Source organism: Epinephelus fuscoguttatus, linkage group LG20 (assembly GCF_011397635.1).
Source record: "Epinephelus fuscoguttatus linkage group LG20, E.fuscoguttatus.final_Chr_v1".
In the NCBI taxonomy this organism is placed as follows: Eukaryota; Metazoa; Chordata; class Actinopteri; order Perciformes; family Serranidae; genus Epinephelus; species Epinephelus fuscoguttatus.
Window position 1 is genome coordinate 39496379 of NC_064771.1, and position 16035 is coordinate 39512413.

Sequence of the window (16035 nt, forward strand, 5' to 3'; positions counted from 1 at the left end):
GAGGTGTCAGACAAGTGAGATGACAGACAGGTGAGATGACAGACAGGTGAGGTGTCAGACAGGTGAGATGACAGACAAGTGAGATGACTTGTGAGATGAAAGACAGGTGAGATGTCAGACAGATGAGGTGACAGACAAGTGAGATGAAAGACAGGTGAGGTGACAGACAGGTGAGGTGACAGACTGGTAAGATGACAGACAGGTGAGGTGACAGACAGGTGAGGTGTCAGACAAGTGAGATGACAGACAGGTGAGGTGTCAGACAGGTGAGGTGTCAGACAGGTGAGATGACTTGTGAGATGAAAGACAGGTGAGATGTCAGACAGATGAGGTGACTGACAGGTGAGGTGTCAGACAAGTGAGATGAAAGACAGGTGAGGTGACAGACAGGTGAGGTGACAGACAGGTAAGATGACAGACAGGTGAGGTGACAGACAGGTGAGGTGTCAGACAAGTGAGATGGAAGACAGGTGAGGTGACAGACAGGTGAGGTGACAGACAAGTGAGATGACAGACAGGTGAGATGACAGACAGGTGAGGTGTCAGACAGATGAGGTGACAGACAGGTGAGGTGTCAGACAAGTGAGGTGTCAGACAGGTGAGATGACAGACAAGTGAGATGTCAGACAGGTGAGGTGACAGACAGGTGAGATGTCAGACAAGTGAGATGACAGACAGGTGAGATGTCAGACAGGTGAGGTGTCAGACAGGTGAGATGACAGACAAGTGAGATGACTTGTGAGATGAAAGACAGGTGAGATGTCAGACAGGTGAGGTGACAGACAGGTGAGGTGACAGACAGGTGAGGTGTCAGACAAGTGAGATGACAGACAGGTGAGATGACAGACAGGTGAGGTGACAGACAGGTGAGATGAAAGACAGGTGAGGTGACAGACAGGTAAGATGACAGACAGGTGAGGTGACAGACAGGTGAGGTGTCAGACAAGTGAGATGGAAGACAGGTGAGGTGACAGACAGGTGAGGTGACAGACAAGTGAGATGACAGACAGGTGACATGACAGACAGGTGAGGTGTCAGACAGGTGAGATGACAGACAAGTGAGATGACTTGTGAGATGACAGACAGGTGAGATGTCAGACAGATGAGGTGACAGACAGGTGAGGTGTCAGACAAGTGAGGTGTCAGACAGGTGAGATGACAGACAAGTGAGATGTCAGACAGGTGAGGTGACAGACAGGTGAGATGTCAGACAAGTGAGATGACAGACAGGTGAGATGTCAGACAGGTGAGGTGTCAGACAGGTGAGATGACAGACAAGTGAGATGACTTGTGAGATGACAGACAGGTGAGATGACTTGTGAGATGAAAGACAGGTGAGATGTCAGACAGGTGAGGTGACAGACAGGTGAGGTGACAGACAGGTGAGGTGTCAGACAGGTGAGATGACAGACAGGTGAGATGACAGACAGGTGAGGTGACAGACAGGTGAGGTGTCAGACAGGTGAGATGACAGACAGGTGAGATGACAGACAGGTGAGGTGACAGACAGGTGAGGTGTCAGACAAGTGAGATGAAAGACAGGTGAGGTGACAGACAGGTGAGGTGACAGACAGGTAAGATGACAGACAGGTGAGATGACAGACAAGTGAGATGACTTGTGAGATGAAAGACAGGTGAGATGTCAGACAGGTGAGGTGACAGACAGGTGAGGTGACAGACAGGTGAGGTGTCAGACAGGTGAGATGACAGACAGGTGAGATGACAGACAGGTGAGGTGACAGACAGGTGAGGTGTCAGACAAGTGAGATGAAAGACAGGTGAGGTGACAGACAGGTGAGGTGACAGACAGGTAAGATGACAGACAGGTGAGGTGACAGACAGGTGAGGTGTCAGACAAGTGAGATGGAAGACAGGTGAGGTGACAGACAGGTGAGGTGACAGACTGGTAAGATGACAGACAGGTGAGGTGACAGACAGGTGAGGTGACAGACAGGTGAGGTGTCAGACAAGTGAGGTGTCAGACAAGTGAGATGACAGACAGGTGAGGTGACAGACAGGTGAGGTGACAGACAGGTGAGGTGTCAGACAAGTGAGATGAAAGACAGGTGAGGTGACAGACAGGTGAGGTGACAGACAGGTGAGGTGACAGACAGGTGAGGTGTCAGACAAGTGAGATGGAAGACAGGTGAGGTGACAGACAGGTGAGGTGACAGACTGGTAAGATGACAGACAGGTGAGGTGACAGACAGGTGAGGTGACAGACAGGTGAGGTGTCAGACAAGTGAGATGACAGACAGGTGAGATGACAGACAGGTGAGGTGTCAGACAGGTGAGATGACAGACAAGTGAGATGACTTGTGAGATGAAAGACAGGTGAGATGTCAGACAGATGAGGTGACTGACAGGTGAGATGTCAGACAGATGAGGTGACTGACAGGTGAGATGTCAGACAGGTGAGGTGATAGACAGGTGATGTGACAGACAAATGAAGTGACAGAGAGGTGAGTTGTCAGACAGGTGAAATGAAAGACAGGTGAGGTGACAGACAGGTGAGGTGACAGACCGGCAGGTGTTGTCTTCTTCCTCTTGTGAGGTGGATCTTCGATGATGCTGCTGATGTCTCGACCAATCAGCTCCCCCGGTTTTTCCCAGACAGACAGGTGAATTGTGGGATTGAAGAAGAAGACCCGGTCGTCTCCGGTCCACACCACACACCTGAACACACACACACAGACACACACAGATCAGTCAGGCACCAAAGCATGCTGGGTAAATGGGGTCATGTGTAGATGGCCAACCCCCCCACACCAGGAGAATGTCTCACAGAAATACGTGAAATGACCACGACCTCTTAACACCGCAATCCGTGGTGGCAGCACGTAATGGGTTGGAATTACATGCCAGTACCACAGAAACAATGCCAATGTAAAGTCAGTTAGGATCCTTAGTGGTGGTGGACACACGGATTCCCTGATTCAACAACGTCCTGTATACACACAAAAACATGACATGTGTTCTTGATATTAAAACGGCAAATATATTCCTCTGTTATAATTTCCCACCAATAATAATCATAATAATAATAATAATAATAATAATAATAACAACACGAGAGTCCGGCTGTACTAGATATTTGATATATTCAGCAGATTTACTTTTTTACGTCACTATTTGACAACTCTACAACCGGAGTCCCAAAAACGCAGTTTCTAGAGAACTTGCTAAAATATCTGAAATTAACCATCATCTTTACTTTTTCTTGCAAAAATAATATTAAAATTATATTGAAATATTAAAATCTATTTACAGAGTGGAATGGCAGCCTAATAGATAACTTAGATAATATTTATTATTGTTTAGACACTTTATTATTGCTTAGATACTATTTAGCCTATTATTGTATTTACTTTTAGCATGTTCTACTTTTATCTACTGTGGGCTTTATGTTTGAACTTATTTAATAACGAATGTATTTTATGTTATTTATCATAGTTTAGTTCTTAACTCTAGTGTTTCCTCAGTGGGAGCCGTGTGCGCCGGGGGGTGGGAGGGGGTCGGCCGCTGGTTCTGTGGCGCTGGCTTGGGGTCCGCTCTCCCCTGGTGGAGTGGAGGGTGGCCGGGTTGCCAGGGGCAGACGGCTCCATGTGATGGTGTTTCCTCTCTGGTTCTTCCGCGCTCAGCCTTATTTTTTTCTTCTTATTTATTTATTTACACAGCAGCCCACAGCACAATGCTCTTAAAGCCCTACGCTATCAAAAGCTGGCAAAATACATTTATTTTATTTTATGGCCTTGACATTAACCTGTCATATTGTTGAGTTATCAAGGACACTTCCGTGTTTTTGTGTGTATACAGGAATGTTAAAGATATCATTGAGGAAAACGAGGTTGATGTGACTTTGTTGAATCAGGGAATCCGTGTGTCCACCACGACAATGGGTCCTTATTGACTTTATAATTGCATTGTTTCCGTGGTGGCAGCATGTAATTGTAACCCATTACGTGCTGCCACCACGGAATGCGGTGCTAAGAGGTCGTGGTCATTTCACGTATTTCTGTGAGATCAGGTTGCTTTAAACATCTCACGACAGGTTCACTGATCTAAAGTGGGCGGAGCATTCCAGCAGGACTGTGCATCCATCCATCGACACGACAACCAAACACTGACGCTGTGACGGTCTGCAGCTGTTCACGGTCGTCATGACAACACCGCAGAGACGAGTTAAAGCTTCACATCAGAAACACTGAGAGGAGCTGGTTTTCAAAATGACTTCATAATGACATCATCATTTAACATCAATCATTAATAACAGTTAACTGTGTGTGTGTGTGTGTGTGTGTGTGTAACAGAGCAGCAGTTACCATGGCGACCCTGGGACAGGTGTGGAAGCGACAGGAAGTTTTTCTTTTCTTCCTTCTTCACTTCCCTCCTTTTCCTCCTCCTCCTCGTCTCCCTCCTCTCCTCTGTCTACAGACACCTCAACACACTTAAACACACACACACACACACACACACACACACACACACACACACACACACACACACACACACACACACACACACAGTGAATCATCATAAATCATCACAGTGTATCAGACAGATCAGTCATCAGGCCAAATGGACCTGTCCCTGCCTACTGATTGACTGTAAACCAGGAAATGTGATAAAGCCACACGAGATGACATGGATGCTCCTATTGGCTCGAGTCAGGTGTCAATCAAAAGGTCACAGTTCAGCCACCATTTTGGTTCCAAGGTGTTTTTGTTTTCCAAGATTTTTTTTCTGAGGATGTAAAAATATTTCGCTGGACTCAGACAGATCTTTAGGAGTGTCAGAGCGTTGAGGTTCTGTTGGAATATATTGATCTGTGGATTACAATCAGACGTCCCATGTAAGTTACACCTGGAGGTCTGACAGACGTATTTTTGAACCTGCTGTGATGGACGTCTCTGACACGGTTTTCTGTGATGAGCGTTGCTTTCTAACGATATGTTGTATTAGTGCACCGCTTCAACACTGCAGTTGTTTCATCATCATCAGATGAAACAGCCGGAGGCCGCAGATGGGCTGTCATAAATCTAGCTCCGCCTCCAGTAGTGAGTTAAGTTTTAATCAGAGAAGTTCACCTGCTTGTTGTCATCCATTGCTCTCTCCGTCCTCAGCAGCAGCGCTCCTCCATAAGAAACTTTACCTCCACTCATCCCTCGCTTCTCTGATGGACACAGAGAATAAACTTTATGTGAACTGCTGTGAGAAACAAAACAAACTGACACCAGACAGTTATTGATTACATGATTACATGTAAATGAGTCCAACAGTTATCAATCAGTCACTGACCAGAGGGACTGAACTACACCTTCATCATCATCATCATCATCATCATCATCATCACCACTGGAGACTAAACCTCAAACAACAACTCTGAGACCTGAACAGAAGGCCAGACAGGACGTTAGCAGCACGTGTTTATCCCTCTGTACGGCAGAAAACAAAAACATCATTGACTAATAAATTGATCAATAAACTGACAGATGTCAGACCAGGATGGATCAAAGAGTTAAAGACTCATGTTGGACTCTCTAACCTGTAAGGTGGATGCTGGTGTGTCATGTGACTGTTTGTAGTTATTGATCTGTTCATCAATCAGAGATCATAAGCGAGCTGAGTCCACCTCCGTGTTTCATCTCTGTGTCACAAACAGGAAGTGCTGCCTCATTCTTCCATCAAACACAAACAGGAAACCCTGATCATCCTTCTCCCAACATCAGTTAGCAGCCTGTTAGCTCGGCCGCTAATTAACAGGAAGTTTACAGAGTTAAATGAGCATCGACCCCTGATGACTGACTGCAGACCTGCTGCAGGAGCAGACATTACTGAACCTGGATAAGTACAAATGTTTGTCCTGCTTCAGACTCCGTACGCTCGGAGGTCTGATGTGTCGGCGTGCTGCTGATTAGCGGTTTAAAGTTAAAACTTTACGACAGATCTCAGTGTAGTTTCACTTCACCTCTGATCACAGTGAGTTTGCTGAGATCAGCTGATCACAGCGGGAAATGTTTCTGTTTTAGTCTGAATGTTGATCCACAGTCACACATCGAGTCAGTGTCCAACAAACATACATAAAAACAAACAAACAAACAAACAAACACAGCTAGAAAAAAGAAATGCATGGAGTGCTGCAGGGGTCTTCAAAAAGTGTAGTCAAACTCTGGTGCACTTCAGTGCAGGAATCTCAGTCTTGACATTTTCTTTCTTTTTTTTTATTTTATTATTGGCAGGAATAATTATACAGATAAATACATACATAGCTTTATTTCAGAGTATTCCTCCATTTTTTGATTTTGATCCCACCCACCCAATCCCCACCCACTGCCGATGCAAGAATAAATAAATAAAAAAAAAATAAAAAAAATAAAAAATAAAAATTGACTTCTCTAAATACATGTGCACCATGCACACATTTAAGTACATTTAAATGCATGTACCTGCATGTACCTGCATGTACACGTAAGTAAAGCCCTTTTAAATACTCAGGTAGGCCTATATATTTTTGAGACACAGCACCCAAAATAGAATTAAGCTTACGCTTACACACACACACAAAAAAAAGATAAAATAAAAAAAATTATATATATATATATATATATATACACATACACATACACACATACATACACACATATATATATACATATATACATATACATACACACACACACATACACATACAGACATACATACACACATATACATGCATGTACACACATACATACAGACATACATACATACAAACATATATACACACAGGTTACATATACATATACATACAAATGGCCTTATGGAAGGACAACTAATTGATCAAAATAAGATAAAAGAGGCTGCCACGTGGAGTAGAATTTCTGGGTCGACCCTCAAATGACAAATTTGATTTTTTCTAGTTTAAGAAATGTCATCAGGTCCTCCAACAGTGATGAGAATGAAGGAGGGGCAGAGGACTTCCAAAGTAATAATATCCTTCTGCGAGCAAGGAGGGAGCTAAATGAAATAATGTTTAATTGTTTTGATGTAAAATTATTACTCGTATCAGGAACTCCAAAGATAGCGGTTTCTGCACCCGGCTGAACCTCCACCCCAATAATCTCAGAAATCATTTTAAAATAAAAGGACCAGAAATTTAACAATGCAAGGCATGACCAGAACATATGTGTTAGATCAGCTGGAGATTGCGCACATCGATCACACTTATCATTTATTTCAGTGTAAAATTTTGACAGTTTAACTTTACAAATATGCATTTGATGCAGTACTTTAAACTGGATTAAGTTTAGACGAGCACAGGAAGAAGAGGAGTTAACACAAGTAGTAGCCCTCTCCCACCAGTCATCATCAAACTCCTTACCCAGCTCTTTCTCCCATGCGCCCTTAATATTGTTAAGTGTATGGTCCTTAAAAGAAAGAATACTATTGTATAACCAGGAGATAAGTCCTCTAGATATGGGAGGAGTTTCAAGGAGTGTGTCTATACTGGATTTGGGTGATAGTGACGGAAACAAAGGATTATGAGTTTTTAAAAATTGACGAATTTGAAAGTACCAAAACAAGTTTGAACTAGGCAGGTTAAATTTCGCAGATAAAGTTTGAAAACTTGCAAAGGTACCATCAATATAAAAGTCTTTGAAATATTTTAATCCCCTTCTGTTCCACGGCCCAAAGACATTATCTAACTTTGGAGGAAGAAATAAATGATTATTACATATCGACCCAGACAGAGAGAGACCTTAAAAATTAAAATATTTACGAAACTGTATCCAAATTTTAAGTGTGGAGGTAACAACGGGACTAGAGGTGTGTCGGGAGGGGGGAGGATGGCAAGGGAGCGCAAACTAGAGCTCGAAGGGAGGACGAACACGAGTCAGCCTCCGTACGACACCAGTTTATATCCAGATGTTGTAACCAAATAATTATTTTGTGAATATTTGCTGCCCAATAATAGAACATAAAATTTGGAAGAGCTAAGCCCCCTTTTGGCCTACTTCTCTGAAGAAGAAATTTATTGATACATATGAAGGATGAAATCAGCCTATCTACCGACTGAAAAAAGGATTTGGGAAGAAAAAGAGGTAAACACATAAAAAGATAAAGAAATCGGGGCAAAATATTCATTTTTATGCACTGAACTCTACTGGCTAAAGATAAAGGGATGACTTTCCATCTCTGGAGATCTGATCTCACCTTTTCCACCAGAGCTGCAAAGTTCTCTTTATGTAGGGATTTGATAGAGTGAGTAATTTTTATGCCAAGGTATTTGAAACCGGTTTTGGAAAGATGAAAAGGAAGTTCTCCTTGGTTTATCATTAAGGCTGAGTTGTTAAGTGGAAAGCATTCACTTTTTGTAAAGTTTAATTTATATCCAGAGAAAGCACCAAATTTTCCTAAAATATCCAGTATTTCTGGTACGGAGATAAGAGGGTCAGTGACATATAATAATAAGTCATCCGCATATAAAGACACTCGGTGTTCAACACCCCAACGACGAATGCCCATAATCAACAGAGATGCTTTCAGGGCTATGGATAGGGGTTCAATGGCTAAAGCAAATAAAAGTGGTGAAAGAGGGCAACCTTGACGAGTACCACGTGAAAGGGGAAACTATGAAGAACGTAAATTATTAGTGCTGACGCAAGCCTGTGGGGAAGAATAAAGAAGATGAACCATTGCAATAAATTTTTCACCAAAACCAAATTTTTTCAAAACAGCAAATAAGTATCCCCATTCTACCCGATCGAAAGCTTTTTCCACATCTAATGAAATTACCACTTCTGCAGAGTCAGATGAAGATGAAGATGTAGAATGAATAATGTTGAGGAGCCGACGTATATTGGAAAAAGAATGACGACCTTTCATAAAACCAGTCTGGTCCTCTGAAATAATATCTATGAAAACAGTATCCAAACGGCATGCAAGCATTTTTGCCAGTATTTTAACATCTACATTCAATAGTAAAATAGGATGGTAGGAGGCACAGTTTGCAGGGTCCTTTCCGGGTTTTAACAAAAGTGAGATAGATGCTTGAGTCAATGTTGGCGGTAAAGAGCCTACAGAAAAAGCGTCTTCAAACATTTCCAAAAGAAGAGGGGCTAGTTTGTTTGAAAACTTTTTAAAAATCTCAATGGGGTACCCATCAAGACCTGGAGATTTACCATTTTGCATATTTTGAGCTTACCACTTCCCCCAATAAAAAAGGTTTGTCTAACTCCAGATTTAGCTCTGCACTAATAGTGGGCGTTACTAAGTTATCAAGAAAACAATTCATGGGTGATGTGTCACTAGGGACTTCTGAGGTATACAGATTGGCATAATAAGATGAAAAGATATCATTTATGATAACAGGGTCTGTATTTAACTTTTGAGAGGAGTTGGTAATTTGAGAAATCACGCGTGACGCAGATTTACATTTTATTTGATGGGCAAGGAGCCGACTTGCTTTATCTCCGTATTTATAAAAAGTACCACGTGTATGGAGCAACAGTTGTTCTGCTTTGGCAGTGGATAATAAATTAAACTCTGTCTGGACGGCCAATCTCTTTTTATATAGTTCTGGGGAAGGCATTTCAGAATATTGTCAATCTAAGTCTAAAATAGATTCTGTTAGTTCCTGTATTTTAAACCTGCGCTGCTTAGCAGCATGAACTGAAAAAGAAATAATCTGGCCTCTGAGAACCGTTTTCAACATTTCCCAAAGTAAAGAAGGAGAAACATCATCACTTTTATTGGTTTCCAGGAAATGGTCAATTGATTTTGATATATAATCATGAAATAATTTATGTGATAGTAGAAACAATTTAGTTTCCATGGAGGTCGCTGGGTGGAAGTTGATGGGAATGCAAATTCAAGCAAAAGAGGGGCATGATCTGAAATCACTATGGCTTTGTATTCTACTAATTTTACAAAAGAAAGGAGTGTTTTGTCAATAAAAAAAAAAATCTATTCTGGTGTGTGAGTGATGCACATGAGAAAAGAATGAAAATTCCTTTGTATTTGGATGAAAAAACCTCCGTGGATCAACACAACCCGTTTGATTCATATATGTCGATATAGCTTTAGACATTTTAGAAGGAGATATATTTTTGGGGTTGGAGTGGTCTAGTTTGGGGTCAATCAAACAATTAAGGTCCCCCCCTAAAATTAAATGATGGGTATTAAGACTGGGAAAAAGAGAACAAAGCTTAGTTACAAATTCAACATCATCCCAGTTGGGGGCATAAATGTTTACCAGTATTACTGGCATTTGGGACAAAGACCCAGTTACTATAACGGCCCTGGGGGTCGGAAATAATGTCAACAGGAAAGAAGGGGACTTTTTTATGAATTAAAATAGCGGTACCTCTGGACCTCATATTGAATTTAGAGTAAAAGATCTGGCCCACCCATGATTTGCACAATCTATTTTTGTCTGAGTCACGTAAATGTGTTTCCTGTAAAAATGCTATATCTGTCTGCAGTCCCTTCAGATGTGACAGAACTCTTGTCTGTTTTATTGGACCATTTAAACCCTTAACGTTCCATGAAGTCAGCCTGACAGGTGTATTCCTTATATTACGAGAGTTAGTCATTAAAATTATTGTAAGGAAAGTAGCTTAGAAATGGCCCAAGTAGATTATTTAAGTATAAGACAAAACATGCGTGAAACATGGAAAAGGTCGTTTGGGTGCTGTGTAACTCGCATGCAGGGTATGAGTACAATATACATAAATAAAGGTATGAAAAATATTCATCAAAATAAATGTCAATGTAAAGTTTCCATTCAGTAAATATTTTAAAGGCAATCGGCATCCCCCTAAAAACCCTATAACCCCTTCCTCTAATACTAACCACTCCCCCCCCCAAAATAAAGAAGAAAAAAAAGAAAAAAGAAAAAAACCCTAATCCTATGTTTGCCTCTCCAAACATGGCAAACAGCAGGTGTCTACAACTACATAACTTCCTGTAGAACATAGTCCCTATCCTCCTGTAGAGGCCCCCAAGTGCTGAAATATCTACACCATTTTGAATAGTCCTCTAGTAGAGTACCTACATTAATCTATGTAATCATGTTGTAAGAAAAAATGAAACATATCAAGTGAGAAAATAAAGACAATAATAATGAAATTACACTATGATTAAACAAGTAAAGTGATCTGGCCATAATAAAACTAATTTGCCAGATGATGTTGTTGAAGGGCTTATTATATTGATTATTTGGGTGCTTTACCCTTTCTTGGATAAAAAAAGAATTGTATTCACAGAGAGATCTTTAAGAGGACATAGTCAGTGTCCCTTATTAATTTCCACAAATAGGCTAATACAGCTTCGCTACTGTTCATATTAATAATCCCATATATTTATCAACCTAGTAGCTCCAACATGAATATAGACTATGCGGAGAGGAAGAAAAAAAAATATCAATATTTGTGGCCTACCAAGTAACAGTGCAATGCAGCCACTGGCTGTTCATACCTCAGACTCAGTGACAGTCCGGAGTTACACGGGCATACACCCTGCATTGGCAGCCAGTGCTGCCACAAGATCTGTGGCCACACATCTACTGCGCAACGCGGAGCGCACACCCAGCACCCCCACCCATCATCAACCCTGACATAGTTATTCAAAAGACACCAGTAGCATATAATATAACTTAACTTGAGAGAAACCCTTCACATTTAACTCACTTGAAAAATTAAAATTATACACATTAAAACTTGTGGGAACTGTCTGACTTTAATCAAATAATATTACTCGTAACTGCCTCTGTAGCGGTATTTGAGATGGATCCATTTAAAGCAAAATTCGAGTTTTAAAACAACAAAAATCATAGTGGTTTCATCAAAGGATCAGCACGTTAAATCTTATATAAACCATACCCGCATTGTGATCGCATTTGACATAAACCCATTTATAATAATAGCCGGGATAATAAAAATAAATAAGAAGAAAGGGGAAGAAAAAAAAAAGAGAGAGCGAGAAAAAAAGGAAAAATGTCACTGCTTTGTCCACTTTGTCTGTAGTTTATCTGATCAGCTGGCCAACCAGCGGGATTTTTCAAGTAAGATACAGTCTAGCAAAGAAAGTGTAAACACCGACAACAAAAAGCACTTACATCAGTCCAGAAGAAATAAAGTGGCCAGCTACCATATGATAATCAGCAGTCCCGCTCCATCCAAACCGTCTCAAAGCGCGTCGATTTGGCGTTTAATCAGTCTGACCAGTTCATGTCGTTTCAATGTTCCTGGTGTAGAATTCTTCGGCCTTGGTTGGAGTGTCGAAGCTGAATGTTTTTCCCTCAAAGAAAACACGCAGGACAGCTGGATGTTGCATGGTGAACTTGACACCTTTCTTGTAGAGGGAAGACTTCACGCCATTGAATGTGGCCTGTTTCTTTGCCAGGTTGGCACTCAGGTCATTGAAAATGAATATTTTCTCGCCCTGGTAGAGCAGCTGGCCTTTCTCTCTCGCCCAGCGCATTACGCGCTCCTTATCCTGGAAACGGTGGAAGCAGGCTATTATCACCCTTGGATGCTCACCCGGTGCGGGCTTTGGGTGCAGGGACCTGTGCGCTCTGTCCAACTCCGGCGGCTTCTCGCTGTCCATCATTCCCATCAGGAGCTCAGAGACAAACTTAGCAGATATCGGTCCGGCACTTTCAGGCACACCAACAATACGGATATTCTGATGTCGGGAGCGATTCTCCAGGTCATCCACTTTCGCCTTGAGGTATGCGTTTTCAGTGGCTAACTCAGTGAGAGCAGCCTCCATCGATGTAATCCTGTCACTGTGATCCGAGAGGCAGGCTTCAACGGTAGCAAGAGTTCGCCCGTGGTTGTCTGAGGTGAGCCGGATTGCCTCAAGTGCAGTATGAATTGGAGACAGGGCAGTCGCCAATTCAGTTGAAAAGCTTGTTCTGAGTTTGTTGAGTTCACTGATTAAAAGGGAGGCTGAGACAGGTTCCTCCGTATTAGCGGCCATGTTTCCCAAGCTTTCCGAGGAGCCCGCAGGATTAGGAGTCTCCGGAGTTACCTTTTTCAGTTGTTTTGGCATTAGGCTGTAGTAGCTTGAACTGTCGTTATAAAAGGCGGGTGTAGGCTCGACTGCAACAATAAACAGTGTTTTAATTTAAGAAATAAGCGCAATTTGTTTGGGAGCAACTCCTCACATGTGTGCTCTGCTCTACATCCGGCCGGAAGTCTTGGCATTTTCAAAAGAAGAATCTGAGGCAGTCAGAGGGACATTTATAAAAAGCCTTTATTAAATGGCCTTACAAAGTCATTTAAAAACGCCTACGCATTTCAGCCATACAGACCTTCATCGGGGCATTTACAAATGGCTGTCAGGCTACTTCCTTTATGTTTTTTTTTTTTTGTATGACTGAACCTTTATAGGTTCAGTCACATGACCACAAAGTTCAAAGGGTGAACACAAGTCACTATCTCTATAGACGGAACCCACATAAGTACAGTACAATCAAAAAACAAAAACCCATCTGATTACCAATATAAGCAATAATCCTAAAAACTAGACATTGAGAGAAAAGGAGTAAAATCCAACTCTCTATTTAGTCCTGGATTCTCTTTGTAAGAGTTTTTTAACCTGTCTCCTCCCCTGATTGATCTGGCAATATGTTCAATGCCTATGATTATCAAAGAATAGCTGCTGCCATGCTGAGCTTCTTTGTAGTGCAGGGCCATGGGATATAGTGGGTTACCAGTTTTTATAGCTTGTTTGTGTTCAGATAGTCTCACATTTAAACAAACACAGCTCTTTGTCACGTTTATGAAAAGTTTCTGTGAGAATAAAATTCTGCATCTGAAACAGAATGAAGTGATAAAATGTGACAGATGAGGGGAATCCTGCGGCTAACGTTGCTCCTCCCTGAGAAGAAGAGACGTTGTGACAGCAGACACATGGTCATGTGACTGTGATGTCAGAAACCATCTGTGACTGAACCATGAATTCAGATCAGACTCAGTTTAACTCTGCAGAAAAACAGAACTCAAACTTGGCACGACATCATCCGACAAACTGACAACTCTGCAGCTCCGCTTCTGTTTATAATGAAAAAGTAGTTCAGATGAGTTTATATCATCTTCACTGAGATTTAACCTGTAAAGGATTAAATTCAGTCTCAGAACCCATCGGCCACTGACAACCATTTAGTCTGATTTTATCTTACAAAAAAAAAGCAGAGGTGAGCAGCGGGCTACAGGAGTCTGGTAAACACTTCTTTCTAATAGATTTGATAACCTCTCTGATTTCTGGGCTTTAACTGGCGCTGACTATGACATCACATGATGACATTGATCAGACATCACACAGATCCCAATGCAGACACTTAAGGCATTATACTACCTTTAAAAATGCAGAAGAACTCCTGAACTCCTGAAGACATACTGACATTGAAACATCACCAGAGTTCAACTTTTCAGAGTTTGAACAAATGAGCATGACGAAACTAATAAGGAAAAAAAGTCTTACTGTGTCTGAGGTTTGTCAGCAGAGTGAATCTGGAAGAAAACTGTGAAGAGAAGAACGAAGGATGGACTTCATTCAGCACCTGAAATAGGACAGGAAACACTGAATAAGGTAAGGATAGGGACAAACAGATGACAGGCAGGCAGGCAGACAGACAGACAGACAGACAGACAGACAAACCTGCAAAGGTAACACAGGCCACCTATCAATGCAGAGCTGAGCAGGAGAGACAGGTCCAAAGACACAATGCTGTAACACAGAGAGACGAAGGTTTCACATCTTTGTGTCAACATGTTACCATTATTTCTACTGTTTCGACTGTACATCTCCTACTGTTGGGTCACTGCACATCTTCTACTGTAGAGTCACTGTACACCTTCTACTGTAGAGTCACTGTTCATCTTCTACTGTAGAGTCACTGTTCATCTTCTACTGTTGAGTCACTGTACACCTTCTACTGTAGAGTCACTGTACACCTTCTACTGTAGAGTCACTGATCATCTTCTACTGTAGAGTCACTGTACACCTTCTACTGTAGAGTCACTGTTCATCTTCTACTGTAGAGTCACTGATCATCTTCTACTGTTGAGTCACTGTACACCTTCTACTGTAGAGTCACTGTACACCTTCTACTGTAGAGTCACTGTTCATCTTCTACTGTAAAGGCACTGTCCACCTTCTACTGTAGAGTCACTGATCATCTTCTACTGTAGAGTCACTGTTCATCTTCTACTGTAGAGTCACTGATCATCTTCTACTGTAAAGTCACTGTACACCTTCTACTGTAGAGTCACTGTCCACCTTCTACTGTAGAGTCACTGTACACCTTCTACTGTAGAGTCACTGATCATCTTCTACTGTAGAGTCACTGTCCACCTTCTACTGTAGAGTCACTGATCATCTTCTACTATAAAGTCACTGTCCACCTTCTACTGTAGAGTCACTGATCATCTTCTACTGTAAAGTCACTGTACACCTTCTACTGTAGAGTCACTGTACACCTTCTACTGTAGAGTCACTGTTCATCTTCTACTGTAGAGTCACTGTACACCTTCTACTGTAGAGTCACTGATCATCTTCTACTGTAGAGTCACTGTCCACCTTCTACTGTAGAGTCACTGATCATCTTCTACTATAAAGTCACTGTCCACCTTCTACTGTAGAGTCACTGATCATCTTCTACTGTAGAGTCACTGTACACCTTCTACTGTAGAGTCACTGATCATCTTCTACTGTAGAGTCACTGTTCATCTTCTACTGTAGAGTCACTGTACACCTTCTACTGTAGAGTCACTGATCATCTTCTACTGTAGAGTCACTGTTCATCTTCTACTGTAGAGTCACTGTTCATCTTCTACTGTAGAGTCACTGTACACCTTCTACTGTAGAGTCACTGATCATCTTCTACTATAAAGTCACTGTCCACCTTCTACTGTAGAGTCACTGATCATCTTCTACTGTAGAGTCACTGTACACCTTCTACTGTAGAGTCACTGATCATCTTCTACTGTAAAGTCACTGTACACCTTCTACTGTAGAGTCACTGTTCATCTTCTACTGTAGAGTCAC

General features: G+C 41.8%; 1 protein-coding gene across 1 annotated transcript in view; it reads right to left on the minus strand.

The window, feature by feature from the left end:
• Positions 1 to 16035, minus strand: part of tcerg1l (transcription elongation regulator 1 like) — an 87363-nt gene that overhangs the window by 8066 nt on the left and 63262 nt on the right. The window contains exons 7-11 of the mRNA XM_049564394.1: positions 14647 to 14715; positions 14470 to 14548; positions 5088 to 5173; positions 4323 to 4447; positions 2525 to 2676 (exon numbers count right to left, since the gene is read on the minus strand). Coding sequence (XP_049420351.1) covers positions 2525 to 2676; positions 4323 to 4447; positions 5088 to 5173; positions 14470 to 14548; positions 14647 to 14715 — 511 coding nt within the window. The remainder of the gene's footprint in view (positions 1 to 2524; positions 2677 to 4322; positions 4448 to 5087; positions 5174 to 14469; positions 14549 to 14646; positions 14716 to 16035) is intronic.